This window comes from Dendropsophus ebraccatus, chromosome 9 (assembly GCF_027789765.1).
Source record: "Dendropsophus ebraccatus isolate aDenEbr1 chromosome 9, aDenEbr1.pat, whole genome shotgun sequence".
Lineage (NCBI taxonomy): Eukaryota > Metazoa > Chordata > Amphibia > Anura > Hylidae > Dendropsophus > Dendropsophus ebraccatus.
This window is the reverse complement of record NC_091462.1, coordinates 13149143-13174852: the sequence shown is the minus strand read 5'-3', so window position 1 is coordinate 13174852 and position 25710 is coordinate 13149143. Positions and strand designations below refer to the sequence as shown.

At 41.7% G+C, this 25710-nt stretch overlaps 2 protein-coding genes across 5 annotated transcripts in view; one reads left to right on the top strand and one right to left on the bottom strand.

The window, feature by feature from the left end:
• Window positions 1-520: 520 nt before the first annotated feature.
• SLC4A3 (solute carrier family 4 member 3) lies at window positions 521-25439 on the bottom strand. 4 transcript variants are annotated; one of them, XM_069982600.1, is made up of 18 exons: window positions 25251-25439; window positions 18708-18844; window positions 18356-18536; window positions 17815-17950; window positions 16721-16859; window positions 16146-16239; window positions 15461-15645; window positions 12431-12659; window positions 11943-12173; window positions 8961-9109; window positions 7087-7281; window positions 5488-5670; window positions 5318-5407; window positions 3979-4145; window positions 2920-3170; window positions 2147-2316; window positions 1856-2029; window positions 521-980 (listed from the first exon to the last, which is right to left on the bottom strand). In XM_069982600.1, the coding sequence occupies exons 2-18, from the start codon at window positions 18768-18770 to the stop codon at window positions 903-905; spliced, it is 2715 nt and encodes a 904-aa protein (XP_069838701.1). In that variant the 5' UTR covers window positions 18771-18844; window positions 25251-25439; the 3' UTR covers window positions 521-902. The 4 variants fall into 4 exon arrangements, with proteins under 4 accessions (XP_069838701.1, XP_069838698.1, XP_069838696.1 ...); XM_069982597.1 differs by lacking the exon at window positions 25251-25439 and adding an exon at window positions 24873-25124; XM_069982595.1 differs by lacking the exon at window positions 25251-25439 and adding an exon at window positions 20111-20327.
• The window catches only part of STK11IP (serine/threonine kinase 11 interacting protein), a 31751-nt gene continuing 31372 nt past the window's right edge, over window positions 25332-25710 (top strand). The window contains exon 1 of the mRNA XM_069982594.1: window positions 25332-25483. The gene's annotated coding sequence lies outside the window, so the exon portion shown is untranslated. The remainder of the gene's footprint in view (window positions 25484-25710) is intronic.

Genomic DNA, 25710 nt, shown 5'->3' with positions numbered 1-25710 from the left:
ACAGCAGCCACATGGGCCACCGTCCACAAATAGGCTCAGATGGTGACCCCACTGAGAGCACAGAAACACATGTAATTTCCAGGGGGGTCACCATGAGATCACATGACCCAACTAAAGGAAAGGATTCCAGGAATTTTCAGATAGAAATAACATGTAAATGAGGTAACACTAGCTGAATTATATATATATATATAATTACATTCCTAATGTTCCTTACAGCTGATGGTTTGCTATAATTGTATGCACTGAGCTATAGGGGATCTGTGTGCCGCCATATGGTGCTTCCATATGGCACCCTAATATAGAGCTTTTCCCTCATACTACACACATTGGAACATTCCACAGTCTGAAATCCAACAAATTAAACCCTTTAATTCCTTATATGAAATTGGTGGCAAACAGAGGTATGGTATAGACCCCATTTCGTCCATGGGGTCCCTATCACGGTCCATGAGGGGCTACAAGATGTAAACACAAACCAATACGAAATAAAGAGTTTATTTTAAAAATTTTCAACGACAACATAATGTAAAGGTTTTCTATAAATGTAATGAATAAACTGGCCACCGGGGGAGCTATTCCTATAGAGTGCTACAGAATCTGATCAGTCCTGGGCATAGACATTAGATGACAAATAGTTTGCCCAGTCTTAATGATGCCATCAGACAACTTTAAGGCAACTGTTTGCATTGAATCATTCAGGGGAAGAACCTTGAATACATTATTGGAGCGACCTCTCATACAGAAGATCTGTCCAGTGTCCATCTTATGTCCTTGGCTTCTATAGGGCTCTAGCATGTTATTAAGGGAGGGACGCTATAGAGATAGGAAAGTGTCACCAACAAAGTAGAGAGATAAAGGGCAGGATGGCAGCAAGCAGGACACAACACAAGAGGCAAATCTCAGACGGGCATGTGCAGCTCATTGTATTCATCCTGACCGTCTTCATCAAAGTTTGGTCCAACATCTTCAGAATCCAACTAATACAGAAGGAGATAGAATGGGATATGATAGGGGCAGTATTATAGTAGGTATATTCCTGTATATAGGAGGCAGTATTATAGTAGTTATATTCCTGTATATAGGAGCAGTATTATAGCAGTTATATTCTTGTATATAGGGGCAGTATTATAGTAGTTATATTCCTGTATATAGGAGCAGTATTATAGCAGTTATATTCTTGTATATAGGGGCAGTATTATAGTAGTTATATTCCTGTATATAGGGGCAGTATTATAGTAGTTATATCCCTGTATATAGGAGCAGTATTATAGTAGTTATATTCCTGTATATAGTAGTTATATTCCTGCATTAACAACATTATAGTAGTTATATTCTTGTATATAGGGAGCAGTATTATAGTAGTTATATTCCTGTATATAGGGGGCAGTAATATAGTATATTCTTGTATATAGGAGAAGTATTATAGTAGTTATATTCTTATATATAGGAGCAGTATTATAGTAGTTATATTCCTGTATATAGGAGCAGTATTAGAGTAGTTATATTCCTGTATATAGGAGCAGTATTATAGTAGTTATATTCTTGTATATAGGAGCAGTATTATAGTAGTTATATTCTTGTATATAGGAGCAGTATTATAGTAGTTATATTCCTGTATATAGGAGCAGTATTATAGTAGTTATATTCCTGTATATAGGAGGCAGTATTATAGTAGTTATATTCCTGTATATAGGAGCAGTATTATAGTAGTTATATTCCTGTATATAGGGGGCAGTAATATAGTATATTCTTGTATATAGGAGAAGTATTATAGTAGTTATATTCTTGTATATAGGAGCAGTATTATAGTAGTTATATTCGTATACATAACATATAAATTATAGTGACTTACAGCTTTCAGTTCTCTCTCGTGGAAAAAACGTGGCAGGATGAACCGCCTCAGTGGGACAGTGAGGATGAGCAGGAATGGGAAGGCAAGTGATGCTGGAGATGACTTCACAACCCACAGCAGCACAATGCAGGACAGCTGGACACAGGTAAACAGGTGCATCCTCCATGTGCACACCTAGTGGAACATACATAATCCTAATCACATTCATTAGGTGCAGAGAACTCCCAGTATATAGTTATAGAATAAAAAGTCCTATCATTTGAGTTCATAGCACTAGTTTGAGCAGCTCACCTTCACCACGTAGGGGTGTTCTGGATGATGTTTTGGATGCATTAGGATAAGAAGAAGTCGTTCAAACAGTTGAATTCCAGTGAGGGATGTCACCCCCATATACAGGAAGATCCCAAAAAGAACAGCCAATGGAATCTGACGTAGCATCTCTCCCATTACTATAGATAGTCCTGTATTATAGGTACAGATCAAATATAGAGAGATATTAGATAGATAGATAGGAGATAGATAGATAGATAGGAGATAGATAGATAGATAGATAGATAGATAGATAGATAGATAGATAGATAGATAGATAGGAGATAGGTAGATAGATAGATAGGAGATAGATAGGAGATAGATAGATAGATAGATAGATAGGAGAGAGAGAGATAGATAGATAGATAGATAGATAGATAGATAGATAGATAGATAGATAGATAGGAGATAGATAGGAGATAGATAGATAGATAGATAGATAGATAGATAGATAGATAGATAGATAGGAGATAGATAGATAGATAGATAGATAGATAGGAGATAGATAGATAGATAGATAGATAGATAGATAGATAGATAGATAGGAGATAGGAGATAGATAGATAGATAGATAGATAGATAGATAGATAGATAGGAGATAGATAGATAGATAGATAGATAGATAGATAGATAGATAGGAGATAGATAGATAGGAGATAGATAATAGATAATATAATAACATCCAATGATACAAGTATTGTGCACATTATCCCCAGAACTGTGTTACACATAGGCAGTGAGTATTGAGCATTTACCTACTAATGTAGCGATCAATACTCCGGTTACTCGTTGCTCTTTGACCTCAGAGATTCGCGGTCTCTCTCCCGGCGCAGTCTTGCTCATCAGAGTTAAGGCATTGACGTGAGTTACAGATCTCACTGTGGTCGCTGTTAGCCATGGCAGCCCGAAGAGGGCACAAAGACCACCCAGAGTCCCAATGAGAAGGAGATCCAGGTGAAAGCCACTGCCCTTCTGCAGCCGCCTCTCCTTTTTGCTGACAATGAGACTGGCGGAGAGACCAGACACATAGAAAAAACACTGTTAAAATAATACAAGTAGAATAAAAACTTTCGATTTTAATGCAAAAAAATAAAAAACAAACAAACCAACAACTGTTCAGTTTTCTTGCAGCACCCCCACAGGAGAAGCAAGGTATTACATGGTGTTCGCTGAAATTAATGTTATTTTTTGTGAGGTGAGGGCACTGAAATGGCCCCATCTGCATCGCTATTAACTTTGAAGCCCCTGGCAGGATAAATGTAAATGGGTTTTCTAAAGTAGACATCCCCTTTAAGGGTATATTCACACGAACGGACTCGCAGCGAGATTCTCTCTGCGAGTCCGGCAGGTCCTGGCAGTTCCCACACACTACATACTCGCTGCGGTCTGAACGACCGCAGCGAGTATGTAATTCTACCGCCCTTAACCCCTTCTGCTCCCGCCTGGCTCCCCCGCTGTAAGCATACATTACCTCTCCTCGCTGCACGGGTCCGGCGTCCTGCTCTCCCATCCGGCCAATCAGTGGCTGCGGCTGGGCAACACACTGATTGGCCGGGAGGGAGAGCAGGACGCCGGACCCGTGCAGCGAGGAGAGGTAATGTATGCTTACAGCGGGGGAGCCAGGCGGGAGCAGAAGGGGTTAAGGGCGGTAGAATTACATACTCGCTGCGGTCGTTCAGACCGCAGCGAGTATGTAGTGTGTGGGAACTGCCAGGACCTGCCGGACTCGCAGCGAGAATCTCGCTGCGAGTCCGTCCGTGTGAATATACCCTAAATTCTATTTTTGAGAAACATATTGTATCAGGCTGACTCACGTCGTGATCTGCGTCTCCATAAACATGAGGATGAAAACCAGGAGAGCCGGAATAGCTGAGGCAAACATCATCCAGAGTGGGAATGGGCTTGATGTTCCCATGGGATGGATAAACCAACCACGCTTCCCGGGAGAAGTGACAGACAAACCTGATGGAACATTCAATTTCTATAGAAAGAGGAACTGAAAATGAGACTTTCTTTACAGAATCCATTCTTGTATATAGGAGCAGTATTATAGTAGTTATATTCTTGTATATAGGAGCAGTATTATAGTAGTTATATTCTTGTATATAGGGGGGAGTATTATAGTAGTTATATTCTTGTATATAGGAGCAGTATTATAGTAGTTATATTCCTGTATATAGGAGCAGTATTATAGTAGTTATATCCCTGTATATAGGAGCAGTATTATAGTAGTTATATTCTTGTATATAGGAGCAGTATTATAGTAGTTATATTCTTGTATATAGGAGCAGTATTATAGTAGTTATATTCTTGTATATAGGAGCAGTATTATAGTAGTTATATTCCTGTATATAGGAGCAGTATTATAGTAGTTATATTCTTGTATATAGGAACAGTATTATAGTAGTTATATCCCTGTATATAGGGGCAGTATTATAGTAGTTATATTCTTGTATATAGGGGCAGTATTATAGTAGTGATATTCCTGTATATAGGAGCAGTATTATAGTAGTTATATTCTTGTATATAGGGGCAGTATTATAGTAGTTATATTCTTGTATATAGGAGCAGTATTATAGTAGTTATATTCCTGTATATAGGAGCAGTATTATAGTAGTTATATCCCCGTATATAGGAGCAGTATTATAGTAGGTATATTCTTGTATATAGGAGCAGTATTAAAGTAGTTATATTCTTGTATATAGGGGGCAGTATTATAGTACATATATTCCTGTATATAGGAGCACTATTATAGTAGTTATATCCCTGTATATAGGAGCAGTATTATAGTAGTTATATTACTTGTATATAGGAGCAGTATTATAGTAGTTATATTCTTGTACATAGGAGCAGTGTTATAGTAGTTATATTCTTGTGTATAGGAGCAGTATTATAGTAGTTATGTTCTTGTACATAGGAGCAGTATTATAGTAGTTATATTCTTGTGTATAGGAGCAGTATTATAGTAGTTATATTCTTGTACATAGGAGCAGTATTATAGTAGTTATATTTTTGTGTATAGGAGCAGTATTATAGTAGTTATATTCTTGTATATAGGGGCAGTATTATAGTAGTTATATTCTTGTATATTGGGGCAGTATTATAGTAGTTGTATTCTTGTCCTATGCTTATATACAATGAATGAAAAGATACCTGTGTGTATGTATCAGTTATGGTGTAATCGATAAGGACCATCACTAGAATAGATATGGGAATTCCAAAATCACCAATCACCCTTCTTGCCTGAAAAATAAGACAGAGATCAATTAGACAGTGCCAAAGAGATACCCCTGGACCCCATATCATGTGCCCCTGTACTCCACCTTCCCTCCCAAGAACCGACTATTCTTGAACTTTCGCAGGAAGAAAGCGATGAGAAAAGTTCCTGACATCAGGATGAGAGATAGTAAAGCTGTGTTGGGTTGCATGCGAGGGCCCAGGGCAGCTGTGCGACTTCCTGACCCACCAGATGGGTACGTCCTGAGAAGGGGGTGATCTGCAAAGACCTAATAATGAAAAATGATATTAATTGTATGACTTTTTACAATGCTCCTTTGTTATAAAGATCAAATGTGTGGGACCCCCCAGTGTCCAGTTGTAATCTGTAAGAGATCCTGACATTAAGTGTTTCATCCTTTGGCAGCGCCTCTACTGGAGAAATTATGCATTACATAGGTCCCTATAAAAAGTAATGGGTCTATGGATGTGTCAGATACAGTGTATGTGTTTTTTAAGAAATCAACAAGGGCTATGATTGCTAACAGTTTTGCAATATACTCTCTTAATTTTTATGTTTTCTATGTTTAAGGCAACATTATACATATGGCCACTAGGTGTCTCCCTTCTATGTGCATGTGTACAGCTGCTGCGCATTCACAATTAGTGGTAGAGAATCCTGGGGGTGCTTGCATTGTATGGTCAGCTCTCCTGTCACACAGGACAGTGACCGCACAGTGACCTTATACTGACTGAATTGTTACATAGCAAAGAGCATGCATAGCTGATGATATAATTAGCCTAAGTTAGGGTCCATTTACACAGTAAAGCCCCCATTCCACAGGGCTATTAGCGCTCGTTTGCTCCTCGCGCCCCGCTCGCTGCCGCCACTATTTCATGCGGCAGCAGCAAGCAGGTGAGTGCGGGAGTGGGCACGGGGAGGTGAGGGGGCTGCCCGGGTGATCGCTAGATTGTCCGAGCAGCCCATGCTGCCACCGCCCCTATTCCACGGAGCGACGGCAGCAGATCGCTGCTATCACAGACATCTGTTTTTTAACATGCCGTTTTTCAACATTGGCCATAACGGACAATAATCGTTCCGTGGAATAGGGCCTTAAGTTTATCTGACAGATGATCTGCCAAAGATTTGAAGCCAAAGCAAGAAACAGACTATAAACAGAGATCAGGTCATAAAGGAAAGCCTGAGATTTCTCCTCTTTTCAAATCCATTCCTGGCTTTGGCTTCAAATCTTTGGCAGATAATCTGATTTGAGAACATGTTGAAAGATCAAAATGAACGATTTCTTGCTCGTCGCTTGCTCGTTCGCAGCATTTACAAGGAACGATTATCGTTCAAATGCGATCGTTATCGTGCAAAAACTAACGATAATCGTTCCGTGTAAAAGGACCATAAGTTAAATACCCTCAGGTGATATACAACCTGCACGATGAACAGGTATCTCTCCTTGTGTGAGTGCACAAAGGACTGGGAAGAGAGACACCTAGTGGCCATATGTATAATATTGATCTAAACATATAAATCCTAAAATATGAAGAGAATATATTGCTTGTCACAACTCCAGGTACGCTTTTAACTCCTTATGTCCCAGTATGGTATAATATTAAACATTATGTACATATGCATAATGTACTGTATCGATGCAGGATGACAAAGACACAAGGCTAAAATAATACTAACATCTCACCTTATACAACTTATAAAAAGTTTCATTGATGAAGATCAGGGAAATGAGAAACGCAAAGATCTCCTGTGTGAATGGAGAGATGTAACGGACCAGAAAGCTTCCCTCCGCTGCCACCATCACCAGGACAAAGAGGATCAACCAGAAACCAATCCACACCCGGCCGGTCAGGTACTCTATGTCCTGCACTTGGCAAAACTGCCACAGAAAGAGGTAACATCATTGTAGTCACGTGAGCAGTAATAGATTACAATTGGCGCCATCAGACACTTGGTGGTTCTGCCACATCCAGGTTAAACCTATCCACTATTTACCCATTTTTGGAAATGTGGCGGTACTTGTGAAGTTGCAAAGTTTAGTGCAAATTTGCTATACGCCAAAATTTGCTGCTTTTTGCACTAAAACATTGGCAGAAAGATAACTTCAAACCATGAAGTTAACTGAAGAACAAAAATTGTTTAAAATCAACCGATGCCAGAAAGTACCAGATATTTGTAATTTACTTAGATTAAAAAAATCTTAAGTCTTCCAGTACTCACCAGCTGCTGTATGTTCTGCAGGAAGTGGCGTATTCTCTCCAGTCTGACACAGTGCTCTTTGCTGCCACCACTGTCCATGTCAGAAACTGTCCAGAGCAAGAGAGGTTTACTATGGGGATTTGCTGCTGCTCTGGACAGTTCCTGACATGGACAGAGGTGGCAGCAGAGAGCACTGTGTCAGACTGGAGAGAATACACCACTTCCTGCAGGACATACATCAGTGATAAGTACTGGAAGATTGGAGATTTTGTAATAGACGTAAATTACAAATCTCTGGCACTTTAAAGCACCAGTTGATTTGAATTTTTTTTTTTTTTTTTTGCTGAACTACGCCTTTCATTTTAGTAGAGCTAATATCCTAAAATCCCTTTAATAATTTACAGAAAAGAACATTCCTGTCAGGTGTATCTGTATTACTAAGAAGAAATAAAATGCAGGGAGAATGTGGAACCGCTATGGGGTCATCACTGCTGCCAACATCTCCAGAATTGTTTTTTATTCAAATGAAACAGATTCATATCTATTTTTCACACAAAAAAAGTTAATGTTGTTGTTTTAATGACTCCTGGCACAGTTAAAAGAAGACTGAACTCCTTGACTTCTACCTTTTCCGCCTTGTATTTCATTATATTTCTCTTATTTAGCTCAGATTCTTAGTGATCAAACTTTTGGGCCATTTTGAGCTGTAAAGGCTCAAAAAATGTTTAATATAAAATAAAAACAGATGAAATGCAATAAAATGGCTAAAATAATGGAACCAATAGCTTTTTTATTTCAGTTCAGTACTCATCACCTATCCACACGATAAGCAGTACGTGTCTGATCGGTGGGGCTCCGACTGCCGGGAACCCATTCAGCTCTAGAGGACCAATGAGGAAAGCCGAGAGCTGTACTTGCCCAGCTACATCAGGCTCATAGACTTGAATGAAGCAGCAGAATGCATGTTTGACAGCCAAAGCAATCAACTAAAGGGAAGCCCGACCCCTAGTCTTATGATAGTCGGGGTTATTGCAGAGGTGACCATTTCTATTGTCTCCTCCCACAGTGGAGTCAAATTCAGTGGAAAGGTCTTACATGTCTTTGGTTCTCCTTATTGACATCTTCTGCGAGAAGTGAAATGATTTATCATGTGCATAAATTCAAATCTGTGCTGGTCACATGATGGATGCACAGGTGCAGAGAACTCTGATAACAAGGCCGTCACTGGAAAAGCCCCATAACTGTGTGGTCATCACATGACTATCACATGACCCGCACTTCATCACATGACCCGCACTGACTTTCACTCACTGGAAGTAAGATACTAAAGGTAAATTGAGTCTTAGATTTCTTTCATACCTTAAAAAATGCTTCTTCAAAGACAAGAAGTGGACCTGAGAAGCCGATGATGAGTAAGGGCTGTGCGGCGAGTAAGGAGAAGATGACCCCGAGCACTGAGGTGGATACTATGAGCTCTGACACCCCCATCAATCCTTGCGTCTTCTCCCCTGAGAATGTAAAGAAAGTTTTAGCCCTGATTGTTTGTGATGATAACAATCACTGTGTCCTCTTGTTCTTAAGTTCATTTTTTTTTTGTAAAAAAAACACTTCCCTCCTGAACCCTATTTAGTCCTTTAACATATATAAAGGTTTCCATCATGTCCTTCTTTCCCTTCTTTCCTCCAGACTATACAGATTCAAATTCCATCAGCAATAGCCTCCTATTGTGCACTGGGTGCCGAGGATGAGGCTATGTCTCTTTACTTCCTCCTCAGCGCCATTCCAGAGCTTTTAGCAGTGTAATCCTCAGTCCTGTGCTCCGTTAGGAAGACTGCCCCTCCCCCAGATCGCCAATTGATTATCATTAGAAGGAGCGGGCCGGCTCACGTGATTGAGGTCGATCAGTGCTCCTAAAGATGCTGAGGATTACACTGCTAACAGCACGGGAATGGCACAGAGGAGGAAGGAAAGAGACGCACATTCCTCCTCTGCTCTTTGTGTATAAAAGTTCCCCTTTAAGTCTTTTCTGATATTTTCTATACCTCACACCCTCCACCATTTTTGTAGCCGTCTTTGGATCCATTCTATTTTATCACTATCTTTTTATAGGTGAGGTCTCCAGAACTGGACACAGTATTCCAGATGTGATGTCACTAGAGCTGTATACAGCGGGATCACAATCTCCTCTTCCTACTGGTTATACCTCTAGCTATACAGCCCAGCATAACATTATATACACAGCCCAGTATACCATTATATACACAGCCCAGCATACCATTATATACACAGCCCAGCATACCATTATATATACAGCCCAGCATACCATTATATACCGTATTTTCCGGCGTATAAGACGACTTTTTAACCCTGAAAAATTTTCTTAGAAGTCGGGGGTTGTCTTACGCCGGGTACGGTCGCCCCATACGGTGGGGGGACGCAAAAATAGCCCCATCCCCACCGAATGGGGCAACCACTATGAAAAAAAAAATCAAACATTTAACTCACCTGGGGCCCGTTCCCGGCCTCCGTGCGCCTTCAGTACCGTTCCCGGCGCAGGCAGTGCATAGGCGGAGATCGCCAAACCTCTGCCGGGCAGCCGAGTGTTATCGGAGAGGCTTGGAGACGCTTGGCTGCCGGGAAAGTTTCGGGTGAATGAGAGAGGCTTCGGGAATTTTCGGCGCCTCTCTCATTCTCTCAAATCTCTCCCTGCAGAGCTGCGGTCAGGCAGGGGTTAACATTTTCCCGCGTATAAGGCGAACCCCTGACAATCTTCTTAAAAGTCAGGGGTCGTCTTATACGCCCAGTCACCTTATACGGCGGAAAATACGGTATATATATACAGCCCAGCATAGCATTATATATATACAGGACATCATAGCATTATATATATATATATATATATATATATATATATATATACAGCCCAGCATACCATTATATATACACAGCCCAGCATACCGTTACATATATATACAGCCCAGCATACCATTATATATACAACCCAGCATACCATTATATGTATACAGCCTAGCACACCATTATATATATATACAGCCCAGCATACCATTATATATATACAGCCCAGCATACCATTATATATATACAGCCTAGCATACCATTATATATACACAGCCCAGCACACCATTATATATATATACAGCCCAGCATACCATTATATATACAACCCAGCATACCATTATATGTATACAGCCTAGCACACCATTATATATATATACAGCCCAGCATACCATTATATATATATACAGCCCAGCATACCATTAAATATATATATACAGCCCAGCATACATTACATATATATGCAGCCCAGGATACCATTATATATATACAGCCCAGCATACCATTATATATATATACAGCCCAGAATACCATTATATATATACAGCCCAGCATACCATTACATATACAGCCCAGAATACCATTATATATATACAGCCCAGCATACCATTATATATACACAGCCCAGCATACCATTATATGTATACAGCCTAGCACACCATTATATATACAGCCCAGCATACCACTATATATATATATATATACAACCCAGCATACCAATATATATACAGCCCAGCATACCATTATATATATATATATATATATATATATATATATATACAGCCCAGCATACTATTATATGTATACAATGTTTACAGCCCAGCACACCATTATATATATACAGCCCATCATACCATTACATATATATACAGCCCAGCATACCATTATATAAACAGCCCAGCATACCGTTACATATATATACAGCCCAGCATACCATTATATGTACAGCCCAGCATACCAATAAATATATATATAGGCCAGCATACCATTATATATACAGCTCAGCATACCATTATATATATACAGCCCAGCATACCATTTTATATATATATATATATATATATATATATATATATATATATATATACAGCCTCGCATACCATTATATAAACAGCCCAGAATACCATTATATATATATATACAGCCCAGCATAGCATTATATAAACAGCCCAGCATACCATTAGCTTTCCCTACGGCCTGGTCAGAAATCACTACCCCTAAATCCTCCTCTTCTAAAGTCTTTGCCAACACAGAACTTCTGATATGATACTCGGATAGAGGATTCCTCCTCCCCAAGTGTATTATTTTACATTTGGAAACAGCAGTTTCCATTGTTTGGACCACTTATCTAGTAAAGCTAAATCATTTTCCATATTACTGACACCTCCAGGAATTTCAGCCCTATTGCACACTTATGTGCCTCATGTGACATGATAAATACAGATATGTGTGCACTAAACGTAGCTAGAAATCAGCAAGTGTTACCTAAGAGACCCCCAAAAGTGATGGCCGGAGACAGGGCCGCAAAGTAGATAAACAGGGCGGCTGCAAAACACTGACTGTTGAGCCCGTCCTTGATGTCGCTCCAGTATCTCACATACCGCCGGCGTATGTCACGAATCAGACCCCCAAAAAGAAATCCAGAGCGCTCCAGAGGATCCAGCTCACTCTCTACGTCATCATCATCCTCCTCCTCTGGCTTCATTACTGTAGTGTCTGCGCAGAAGAGAGGACATGGTATAAGATGGATGGATTACACCTGCCCAATATTTATCCTTAGAAATCTGAGGGAGGACACTGAGTAACGTTAGAGGTCCTCATGCTCCACATATGCGACGAAGAACGCTTCACAAAACTAAAATTCCCATCATGCTTGGACAGCCAAAGCATTAGGCCAGGCTTGATGGGGATTGTAGTTTTGCTACAGATGGTTCCCCATCCTTGTTCTACATCCAAAGGACTGAACCTCTCACCTTCTGGTTGTCCCGTCAATTTCGGAGCTGCGTGTTCCCTGGCTGAGCGTCGCTGTTCCCTCTCCCTCCTCTTCCTCAGTAGATCCTTCTGAAAAGTAGCGATAGAGCGTAGAAGATCCTTCCCTTCCACCTCGCACGGCGGGAGAACCATACTGCAATCCAGGAACTCATTGATAGCATTCAGAAGGTCGTGTCTATCTGCAGCCATGTACGCCGCTTCATGGAAAACCTGGACAAAAACAAAATTTACATTGAAAAACTTAAAAAGTTTAAAAACGATAAAATAAAATAAAAAATAAAACAATACCAGTAAAATTAAAAAAAAAAAAATCTTTAAAAAATCATCACCATTTTGTAACCTTTTTATATTTCTAGATATGGAGCTATATCAGGGCTTAGATACTTTTATGGAGTATTTTCATTTTTGGGTGAATCTAGGTTTTTTTTTTTCCAATGTTTGTTGAGAGTTAAGGTAACCAATAAAAAACAAAGCGCAAATTTGGTTAATTTGTTAGTTTTTTTTTTACTGTTTTAACAATAATTTAACATTCTTCTGGACACTTCCAATCATGGTGATATCAACTATATTCTTTTTCAGGTTTTTTTTCTATGTGATCATTGGGGGTTTTAAAGTTATTTTTACTTATATTTTCTCTATATTTTTTTCTAATAACTTCAGTCCCCATATGGGACAAGTGATCATTTGATCACTTCCACAATACACTACAATACTCCTGTAGTAAGAGTATTTCGATGGCAGGCCTAGGAGGGGGTCTTCATTTTGACTGTTGCTCACCCCCATGCTTTTTCTCTCTAACCCCTTAGATGCTGTGGTCACTATAGACAACATGTAGGTAGTTAAAGGGGTGGGATCTGAGTTATCATTACCATGAGAATAGACATTACACCTAAGGAAGCTATTGGTGTCAGTAGTGCTTGTGCAGCCCTGCAGTTCCTGACACCGCCATTAGTGGCAGCAGGGAGGCCCTTTCTGATGCCACTCAGTGTAAATAAGTTTCAAACAATTATTTACATTTTCTAACATTTTAATTACAAGATTATTAAAGTTGCAAACTTATATACCTTCATGAAAGAAAGTTTATATATACACATAGGGGGAGATTTATCAAGACTGGCGTACAAGTACGCCGGTCTTATATTAGGCCACGCCCCTTTTCCCGGCAGAATTCACTAAGAGGCGCACGCCTCTTAGTGAATCGGGCCGGCCGGGTGCCCAAACCTGCGTCCAGCATACTAAATCTACACCTGCTTCCAGCTTGCAGGCGTAAATGAGGCGCGGGAGGAGGCCGCGCTTCCTCAATGCCTTGTCTAGCCCCCCCCCAAGCTCCCACAGCACGCCCATCGAGTGAGTGGGGCATACAGCAGGCATACGCCTTGGAAAAGGGGCGAATCTGCACCTTCTCCCTGGCGTACGCCTCAGGCGGACGTTTCATAAATTCCAGAAAGTTATAGTTATAGTTGATTTAAAAGAAAAATGTTTTTGCCGGCGTACCCCTTTAAGCCTTTAAATCCCATGTGTACAGCCTAAGCCGTATCTAGAATAAATTAATCAGCCTGGCATATTACATAACATACAGAGAGTATTCAATATTAGTAAAATCAGAGTTTTTAGCACAATGTGGTCCCTAAATAATTCATTCTACTACACCCAAGGAGCGGTGTATAATAGGAGCGATGAGCCGCGCTCCATATCATCATCCACTGACTATCATTACTCCGTCCGTCAGCAGACCCTTATAATCTCCTTATAATTGCCGATACTTTAGCGTTTCCGTGTCAGCTGATCTATATCCTGCGCTGGTAAAATCACTGTAATTACATCTATTCAACCAAGTAAAAAATCCCAGCGGGAAGTAATAATCACAAGCCGGCGGCGCTGCCTTCATGGCCGCGGTAATGTACAGTATCCACCGTGCACCAGGAGAAGGTGAAGGGCGACGTCTCCCCATTCAGTACAATTCACCCTTCACAATCAGATAATTGTATGGTATTAGTGTCACCCTCCCCGGCCGCTCATACATCTCTGCAGGTCGAGCGCTATAATTTCAAGGGTCCTTCCTACCTGTAATTTTGCAACTATAGAAATAAAAGTCAAGTGTTTTATACACCTGGTATTGTATAAAGTGCGCTGAATAAGTTCTAGGCAGGGAATAACAATTGCGTTGCTCTTAAAGGGGCCCTGTCACTGGCCTGGTTTATAGGGTTTGCAGATCCATGTTTCTGATATTGAGTCTATGCAGAGGATTTGAAGCTTATTTTTTAGTGGAAAAGTGATAACCTCAATCTTCTTCTTTCATGGCAGGATAGAAGGGTTTTGATATGTTGCGGCCCATGGTGAGACTACTAACAATTTCTTCCATACTTCTTATTATTTATTCAGTCTTGTTATTATCTATTCAGTTCTGAGCTGCTGCTGAAAACACAAAAATTTGTGTGGGAGCTTTTCTCTCTGCCCCCCCTCCTCCCCCCTCCCTTCTGAGACAGCCAGGGGCGTAGCTAAGATTCATGGTTCCCCATAGCAAAAAACTATAGGGTCCCCCCATACACATACTCACCTGGCCCGGCACAGCCCCCAGCGTTCTTTTATCCTCCCAGCTCCCTGGCACACGAGTGATGTCAATCATGCTCCGGGGAGCTGGAAGAATGAATACTGGGGAACTGTCCCGGGCCAGGTGAGTATGTGAATGGGGGGGCTCTTGTGGCTGAAGGCGCAAGGGCCAGGGGCATACATCAGCCCTCTCAGAAGGGAGGGGGAGACAAAAAGAAAAGCTCACACAAAGATTTTTTTGGTTTTGAGCAGAAAGCAGCAGCCCATAACTGGGGGAAGGAGACTAAACAGATATTAACAAGTATGGAAGGAATTGTTAGTTTCGCCATGGGCAGCAACATATTAAAAGTTATGCTTGAGTGGAAAACCCCTTTAAGCCTCGACTCTCTAACCATATACCCAGTACAGATATAGGTATACCATCTATTCAGTATGGCTGCACTACCACCATGGGTACTTACTTTGTCTGACATAAGAGTGGAGATGGAGCGTCCGATCTCATGGTAATCCATATTAGACTGAGTAGGACCCAGCAAAACGAACAGGAACCGCACAGGGACCGGCACCTCAAGAACGGACTCAAGCAGTACCGCCTCACTGAGACGCACAAACGCCATAGCGGGATTGGCCAAGAACTCCACACAACCTGCAAAGGATAATCATAAGTCTATGAGCAGCATTGGAAGGTGGCCTAGACACGGAATCTGCAACCAGAGCTGTAATGGACGTCTACAAAGAAACTGGAGCAAACCAGTCATACCACTCTAATGTACACAATACCAACAATTGCTTAAAGGGATATTCTGTGTAGAACAGATATGTCTAGTGCAGGGCCTGAGGGGGCGGAGCATGACAAAGGGATTCCCTCTTTGGTGTGTCATGCTCCGCCCCTTTCACTAGGCATAACACAGTGTTCCTTTAACCCAGGGATGAGGAACCTTTGGCCCTCCAGCTGCTGTAAAACTACAACTCCCCCTTCGGCTGTCCAGGCATGATGGGAGTTGTAGTTTTACAACAGCTGGAGGGCCAAAGGTTCCCCATCCCTACTTTAACCCTAACATTTCTCTCTACTAAGAGACTTTGCATTTATTACACCACCCATGCACCTTCCAAGCACTGAAGTTAATACAGATAACATTTACTAACCCACAAGAACGACGGTGGCCTCAGCATTTTCTGGAATCTTCTCCATGAGCTTCCAGTGTTTCATACGGTGACCGTCTGGTCCGTTCACTGTTTTCTAGAGAACATAAGGTATTGGGGGAGATTTATAGAAGTGGTGTAAAGCAAAACTGGCTCAGTTGCCCCTAGCAACTAATCTGGTTTCACTTTACATCTTTCACAGATTTCTTGGAAAATCTGGTGGAATCTGATTGGTTGCTAGGGGTAATTGAGCCAATTCTACTTTACACCCATTTGATAAATCTCCACCATTGTGTCATTGGTGATAGCAAAAAAAATCCACTTATTTTAACCTGACTTATATGGGCCCAGCAAGTCAGATATTTGTAGGACTTGGCTGCTAACCATTGCCATGTGTAGTCCGAGGGTTGGACTGTCTGGTCTGCCGCGATAGAAAGTGAAGAGAGAGCTGGCTGTGTATGTGCGGGATCGGGATAGATGGGGGGCCCATTGGTCAGACCTCCACGATCAGCTTATCAGGGGAAAACTTCTTTGGATAGGAATACCCCTTCATGACAGAACCCACCGGCCCGGCTCACCTGTTTACTGTCTTGGTCACTATGGGAATTATTGGTGGCGGTTTCTTTGGATGGGCTGGTGGCTGTGACATGGTTGCTTGGACCAGAAGAGGTGGGGGTGACACGAGGATGATGAGACTCTCTTCCATCATTAGGATGGCTACCAAAGACAAAAAGGTTGACACTTAAAGGGGTTATCCAGTATCAGAAAAATATGGCCACTTTCTTCCAGTGACAGCACCGCTCGTGTCTCCAGTTTGGGTGCAGGTTTTGCAACTGTTCCATTGAAGTAAATGGAGCTTATTTGCAAACCACACCTGAACTTGAGACAAGAGTGGTGTTGTTGGAAGGAAGTAGTCATGTTTTTCTAACACTGGATAACCCCTTCAAGAAATATCCAATAGACCTTTCATCACACGTGAATACGTGTCATTCTGAAAGAGAATGTGTCATCAAAAATAACTTATTGTATAAATAAGGTTTTTATGTTAAACATATTTTTTAACAATTTTTGTTGATATTTATTTTAATTATCAATTTTTCTATCTATATTATAAAATAATCCTAAAATCTTGCAGTTTTCATTCTCATCACCGGGGATAAAACTAAGCCGAGACTTCCTGTTGTGTCTGTAGTCATAAGAGGAGACTGCTGTAAAGTGATCTGTACAGCATTGCAGCGTCATGTGACACCAGTAGATAGAGGAGACAATAGCAGCTCCCTGTGGAATGACCTCCTCACAGATCACAGAGCGCGCTCAGTAATGTTTCAGATTCATCTCAAGTGGACAGAGTCTGTTTATTGTCATCTATGTCCATGAGTCTTGTTGTAACGCATGTTAAAAACAGCTCAGGCAATATGGCTGCCACCACAACAATGTACAAATAGTGAAATAAAAAAAATAAAATTGTCAGAAAATCGAAACAGAATAAATTAGAATAAAAAAACAAGCTTTAGAATCTGACGTTAATCAGTAAAAGAAAATGTAGGTGACACATCCTCTTTAGTGAGAGGCCATAGACCAGACATTTTGGACATATAGCTATAGTTATGAATCTATGACAGTGAACAAGGATGTATCTGGATTTAACCTACATCCACTTTTGATGGGTTACCTATGCTTCAACAAAAGTGACCGCAAAACGTTAGAACGATCGATGACTCGTATCTGGTCAGAAACAACCATAGTCTCTACAATCATCTGGGCGATTCCGGGCATGGTGGTCTGGTCCAAATCCAAGAGTACAGCTCCTGTAATACAAATGCAGGCAGTAAAAATAAGTGAAGAACAGAACAGACTGAATTTTTGTTCTCTAGTCATAGTGAATGAGATTTACCAATACATGTATGCACAGTGTCAGTCTGCAGCTGTTAAAGCCACCAGGACAATCATCATAGATGTGAAAAGGAATGGAAATCGAATCATTTGGATGGAGTGGTATATGGCGCTGACCTTTTTTTTCTTTACCATTATCTCCAATAATGGTACTTATAGGTACCAATCATAGATACACCTATAGTCCCCCCTCAATGTGAAAGTTACGGAATTGCATAGAAAGACCCATCTGCTGGGCCAATCTTTTAGCACACTATGGGACAGCTTCTGTCAGATATCTTGGTGTCAAATGGTCAACAGATGAACCTACAAAAACCCACCATGGGTGATGGTCTTCCTGAGCTCGAGCAGGCTACGGAATGATAAGGAAGCCACATGAGGTCTTCCCCATCGTGATGTGTCCTGCTCCACATCCTCCTCAAATTTTATCCAGCGAGCAGTCTCCTTCCATTGCATTTCATGGACTCCTTCACACACCAACTCGTTCAGCTCCACAAAGACCTGGAGACACAATATAAAAAGCAATGGAGTAACATCTAGAATACATGGCCATGATGTTCCTTTGTGTCACCACCATAAAGAAACCACAAAATTGATGACACAACCTTGTGTTGTTATGTAGAATATTCTTAAGTATGAGTCTTCCTTGTTGGGTCTGGTCCTTGGGCTTACCTCATGGGGTCCCTTCCTATCAGTTTTTTTCTTGGCCCAGTTGGCCTGTGGTGGCATGACCATGGCCTCCTTCCGGCTCGCACGATTCTTCGTTACCAGCTGCCTCCGCAGTACTGGAGGTTCATCCAGATTGAGGACTATACACAAGAGACAACCAAGGTGAAGGGGTTAAGGTGCGATTTGGATTGTAAATAAAACTCATCTGAAAAACATACACTAAACACTACACACAGTCAAAAGCCAGGAACTACTCAGTCATCTGTAAGATATGACCACCAACCGGTATATTGATGATATGCGTTAGGTCAATGTAGCCATTTGTTAAAGCCTTACAACATATTTCTCTGATTTTGGGCTTTATATGTGATTTAAACAGAGGCCTAACGTATCCTTGCGCCATCTTGAAAGCCACCAACCAATACCCATACTGGTCATGATGAGATGCTTCCCTATTATAAAAAGGTTCCTTTGTCAATTGACTCCTATACATTGCAGCTGCCATAAAGCACTCAATTCCTTCGGCACTATTTATACAGGAGGAAAGCATTTGCCTCCAATATGGCCACCGTCATGGAAATTTTCAAAAATAAAGATAAAAACAAGATTAAACATTTTTTTTATACATTATTATGGGGCAAGCCCCATGGACATTGGCAACAATGGACAGACCATGCTCTGTGACCTGTCAGAGTAATCTATTTAAATCTCTTTCTTCCGGTGTCAACTTTCGCTTTATGCTGCACAGGTCACTTTACAGCAGGTCACTTTTCCTTATCAAAAAAAAAAACAGGAAATCTTAGCTTAGTTTTAGGCCTAGTGGTGAGAATGGAAACTGCAAGATTATTTCATAATAAGATAAATAGTAAAATGGAGAAAAAAACATAAAAAATATGTTTGACATAAAAACTTTAATTTAAACAAAAGGTCAATTTCTGATAACTTGTTCCCTTTAAGGCTGAGAAGCTCTATTATTGTACTTGGTATAAGATTTACTAAAGAGGTGAAGCCGACCCCCCTGCCCATATCTACCATATTAATCCATTTGAATGTTATAGATGGGGGTCCCTGCTCAGGATCACTCCGAACGAGGATGGAGAACCATTCTGTATTGATAGCCCTCTAACATGGACAACTAGTAGGAATAAAGTCTGGCTGGGTGCAACTTCCCCAGGTAGAGGTTGAGGTATTAGAATCTCCATCATGGCTCCAAACTAAATGGGGCTCTCTGTTGTGATAAAATCCCTTTAAGAAATATCTGTGAGTCAAGCAGCACAAAAAGCACTACATCTGTCTTGTAGACACCTCCCTAGATATATTATAGGACAGGTGAAATAGTAACAAAACACAAAAACATAAACTGAAGGCATAAATGACATAAAGTAGAACAGAAGAAAGTTACTTACGAATGTTGTCTCCATCTGGATGGGATAGATGGGTTTTGATGGACTCCCAAAGATCGTAATCATCAAAGTTCAGAACAAACTCCTCAAAGTCCTCATGTCCTACCGAGTCCCTTATATTTCTGGTGGAACTTTCTTTCCTAACCACTTCATTTGAGGCCTCCTCCTTCCCTTCACTCTCATCTCCTTCCTGTATGGTTCTCATCTTACTTCTCTTCGACTACTGTCTTGAAATTAAGGTCTCGGTTTTACTCTTGGTGTCGGCCGAACCAGAGACTTCCTACAATATTCTGATTTCTGGGAAAGGTCAGCTACTCAACTGGAACATATGAATACCAAGCCGAGGGGTCGGATCCTATGCACAATGTCCACATATCATCTGACCCGAAGCCAAATGACGGTGCAAGACATAGCGCTTGCAATCAGCTCAATGTGGAACCCAAAAATGGTATTGGTGTTAAGTTACCCGATCCCTTCTCTATTTCTGTCTGGTAGAATTGGAATGGTTGCTTGAAGATTAACTAAAAAAGTCAATGTGTCCCCGTCTTAGTCTATGTATAATCTACCTGCTTCTTCTAAAGTCCATCCCATAAGATTATCCCTTATCTCCACCTTGCCTCAATGCTCTGGTGTTGTCTCCAGCCTGTCCATCTGGTGTATCTTCTCTATGTGTCACTACCCGCCTGTTCTATTGAGTTCTCCATGTCCCCGGGACATCTCCATGGATTTCCATGACGTTCTTCAGCCATCCCGTTGCCCAGTGATGTCAGTGTCGGGCACATGGTCTGTTTTTAGAAAGTAGAGTAACACGTGAGATGGTTCCCTTCTTTCCCTAGGACGTTGGGTAGAGGTCAATGGACGACCAGCGTCCAGATTAGTTCATTGTATTCACCGTTTATCCAGGACACATTGACCATTTATCCTTTGCAGCATGCATTGTATATTTTCGGCATTGAACAGGCAGAACTGTTGCTAAAATACAACAAATCAATACTTTCCCTTGGTGTAATTATTGATCGGCCAGTAATTGATTGCTCTCTGGAGCCTCCAGCAGTTCCTGCACTTCATTCAATGTCAGAGCCCAGTTATGATGACTAGGTGCGGGAATGATGGGGAGACACGAGGCTCTTCTACTGACGGTATGCTGCACGTCAGCCTAGTTGGACATCCACATAAAGGGGATCTAAACTTTTTATAAATAAAACAGTTCCATTAAAATAAGTTTATTCCAGATTATTCTACATTTAGTGGTCATCTGGGGTTCAATAAGTGTTCTATTTTCCTGTAGCGAAACGATGCATTACATGGTGTCCATGAAAATAATGTGGGCTGTCTCCATAATGCCAGGACGTTCCGAGTCCTCCAAGGCATGAAACTCTCTTTCTAGCTGGTAAATTTAGTTGGTTTCAAAAATAGTTTTTCTTAACCAGGCTAATCTAGAAAAAAAAAAAGATTGTATAGGGTTATCCCGAGAATAAAAGTTATCCCTAGAACAGATGCCCACCAATCACGAAGGTCAACTGTCTCCTAGCAGGTTGCATGCTTGGCCATCACCCCATTTACTGCTTACAAGAATTGTGTGTCCAGCAATGTTCCGAAGTCCCATAAAGAATGAATGGAGTGGTGGTGCAGTATGCCCGCTATTGCTCCATTCGGTAGGGAAAAGCTGCTGGATCCCAGTTGTCAGTCTTCTACCAATCAGCTAGATACCCCCTACCCCCTACTGCCTGTGAATGGTGGATAATGTTTCATCTTAGGATAACTACTGTGACAGGACATGGAACTGCTAAGAGCAACATTTTCATGATCTTGATGGACGCTAATACCAGCCCTGGCCCATGTATAGAGGCATAATTTCATCTTTCCTGTACTACATATATTATGACATATGCAAGTCCAGCCTGAGGGGGCCAAAAATTCATTATAGACAGGTGGTGGGGAGATATTTAAAAGCTGATACCACCCCTGAGCCTGTGCTGCGCAACCCCGTCGGACCCCGTCGGCTGTCATCTTCTTCTGGGTTCCGGGTACGTCACCGACGGGTGGAATTTAGCCCACTCAGCCAATGACCAAAAGACCCCGCCACCCCACGCCCAACTTCACCTTTAAACTGCACCTAAAGTTTTTTTTTTACTTTTGACACGTCATTGAGACATTAGTTATTGGTGCAGGGTACGGATTCAATAAAAGTCTCATAGACTGTCACAATGTCAGACGTTTCGGTACAGCAAGGGAAATCATAATGGGTCCCCTGAAGAAGACATCAAAGGACGAAACCTAGTCAAGCAAGAGAGGTGCAAGGTTTACGAAAAGACTTTTTTGAATACACTTTTCACTTTACGATTGTTCTAAGTTTTTGAAAAAAAGACATATATGATGGCCGGCACTATGAGTCCGGGTGCAGCTAATTGTATGGGGAAGGGAAAAAACATAGGACTTATTCTATGTATACTAACATGTCATTTTACACATCACCGCTGCAGCTACTCGGAGACATGGCACCGGTATTTACTGCCACCATGCTGTCTGGGTAGTATGACTATGATGCTGACCTGCGATTATCTCTGATGTTTTTTGTTAGGGGGGTGCCTGGCTTTCTCTTGTATAATGGTAGAGAGTCTCTGATCATGTTTCCTCTCATGTTCCCCATACATGTCAGGCTGATTATTGTCTGTATACCATGCACTAGTGAACAATAACTGCGCTCAGCGTCATTGACCCATAAATGAAGGCGCGGTTGCGGATACAGATCATGGGTGCCCCGGGCATAGGAAGAGCATGGGGTCCCCAGCACTGGTTATCAGCCCCGGACCGTCCGCCCGTCCATCACAATGCTACTGACCTAACGCTTTCTCCAAATACTTGTAAGACAGACAGACGCAAAGCTGAGGTCAGGGACACGGGTGGAGGTAAAGGCTCCTGGACACCTGTGATATATGATATAATGACATAGGACAAGGTATAGGGATGAGAGGGGGAGCAAGGAGATGTTCCCGTCCCCTCCAGCTTGGAAAAGCCCTTTGACCCTTTTCCTACATTGAATTAGCATAGACAGATATATGAAAGGTATAAGGTGTCTACTTGTCCTCACAGCATCTAACTGGTTCAGAAGTTTGGAACATAAATTGCAGACAACAGATTTCCTTTAAGGACTTTATAGGGTCTACTGCACTGGTGTCAACCTCAGCCCCTCCAGCTGTTGCAAAACTACAATTCCCATCAGGCCTGGACAGCCAAAGCCAAAACATCTGGAGGGCCTGAGTTTGCTGTCTCTACAGTATAGTAAGGTATTAGGTACCGAGAAACACTGTAGAACAATATAATAGTTATCGTTTTAAAAACAGGGACCAATAGGGATCAATGAAGAGCGGGTGATGCCCCTTTGGGGTCTGAGCTTGACCCCATTTACCTACATTAGGTGTGACATAGTGAAACCCACACAGAGCAATAGGGCAATTCTTGGGGGGGGGGGACGGGGGCAAAATCAATGTCTAATGGTGGTTTTACACGGAGCAATAATTCGCCCGATCGCACGTTTAGACGGAAAAATCGTTTTGCGATCGCTTAAGCCTATCTCACACATAGGTGAAATCGTTGAAAGACTGTTTACACGGAACGATCTGTGAATTTTTTGCGAACGATCAACGACGATTTGAGAACTTGTTGAAAGATCAAAATGAACGATTTCTCGCTCGTCGCTTGATCGTTTGCTGCGTTTACACGGAACGATTATCGTTCGAATTCGATCGTTATTGTGAAAATTCGAACGATAAATCGTTCCGTGTAAAGCCACCATAAGATCGGCATCTAAAATGCCCCCTGAATGAGGCCACAGGGTGAGGTGGTACACGGCAGATTTGTCTGATTCACCTGATAGGGGGTGAACATTTACACACTGAGGCTGCGTTCACACTACATATATTTCAGTCAGTATTGTGGTCCTCATATTGCAACCAAAACCAGGAGTGGATTAAAAACACAGAAAGGCTCTGTTTACACAATGTTGAAATTGAGTGGGTGGCCGCCATATAACAGTAAATAACGGCCATTATTTCAAAAAAACAGCCGTTGTTTTAAAATAACAGCAAATATTTGCCATTAAATGGCGGCCATCCACTCAATTTCAACATTGTGTGAACAGAGCGTGTTTCCAATCTACTCCAATCCAATACTGAGCAAAAATACTGTGTGGCAACAAAGCCTAAAGCCAAGTTCACACAATGTATTTTGGTCAGTATTTCTGTCAGTGACAAAAAATAAAACTATAATGAAGAGATTTGCACTGCTTCTATATTTTCAACCCCCTCCTAGTTTTGGTTGAATATATACTGGCCAAAAGACGATAACACTATATGTGCCTTAGGCTATGTTTACACCGCATATTTTTACTAAGGGAAAAACATACGCTGTAAAACCCTACTGCAGTAATGATAGCTATAGATTTCAGCTGCGTACTTTGACAATGTTTGACCATGTTTTTAAAGGGGCTATCCAGGATTAGGGAAACATAGCTGTCTTCTTTCAAAACAGCGCCACCCCTATCTTCAGGTTCTATGTGGTATTACAACTTCAATGGAACTGAGCTGCAATACCGCACAACCTGAGGTCAGGAGTAGCGCTGTTTCTACAAGAAATAATACTGTATATATATATATATATATATATATACCCTGGATATCCCCTCAAATATGGCGATGGGATCTGATTAATCCTGTATCACTGACATGGATTCCTGGGGGCTATGCTAACAATAACAGATGTTTACCTCAATGGTGTGATAAAAAACCGTGCATGCAGTAATGTACAGTGTGAACTGTGGCAAATATTTCTATTGGATACAGTAGGTGCATGCTCTGTATATTGGTATATAATATGCACCATGTGGACACAGCCTACGATTTTATGCTTCTTTACTACAAAAAAGATGCTGGGAGTTGTAGTTTTACAACTAGACTACAGCAGGGATGAGGAGACTGCTGCCCTGAAGAGGCTGTAGAACACTGCTTTACGGCATTAATATAATGTTATACTCTCTATGGTATTCGGCAGGATAGGAGATTGTAACGGTCGCTCCTTCTCTTCTCTATGGTGTCTGGGAGGACGGCGCACACTCCAGAGTTTGCACTGACTCTATGGTACGTACTAGGAGACAGACGCTCTTCCTATCATCCCCTGCTCTCTATGGTGTCTGGGCGGCGGGTGTACTAGTGTTTGGCTTCACTGTCATTCGCTGGACCAGAAACCGGAAGTGTACGGTGGGGTAGAGAGAGACCGCTGGACGGAGGGGAAGAGACAGTGGGGGTTAGGACAGGAGAAGCCGGGAAGCCGCTGCTGGTCATCGGGGACTGGACACAGGATCGTGCGGCCCTGGGTCAGGTAAGCTGGGGGGCTGCTCTGTGCTCTCTATGGGGGACACTCTACTGCTGCTGCCTATGGAAAGTGAAAGCGTGACATCCCCAGTCCTGTGATGCAGCTGTAATTGTGCAACCAGACCAGGCTGCAGCCCAGCATCATTATAGCAGATATAGTGCATGCATGGACATCATTATAGCAGATATATAGTGCATGCATGGACATCATTAGAGCAGATATGGTGCATGCAT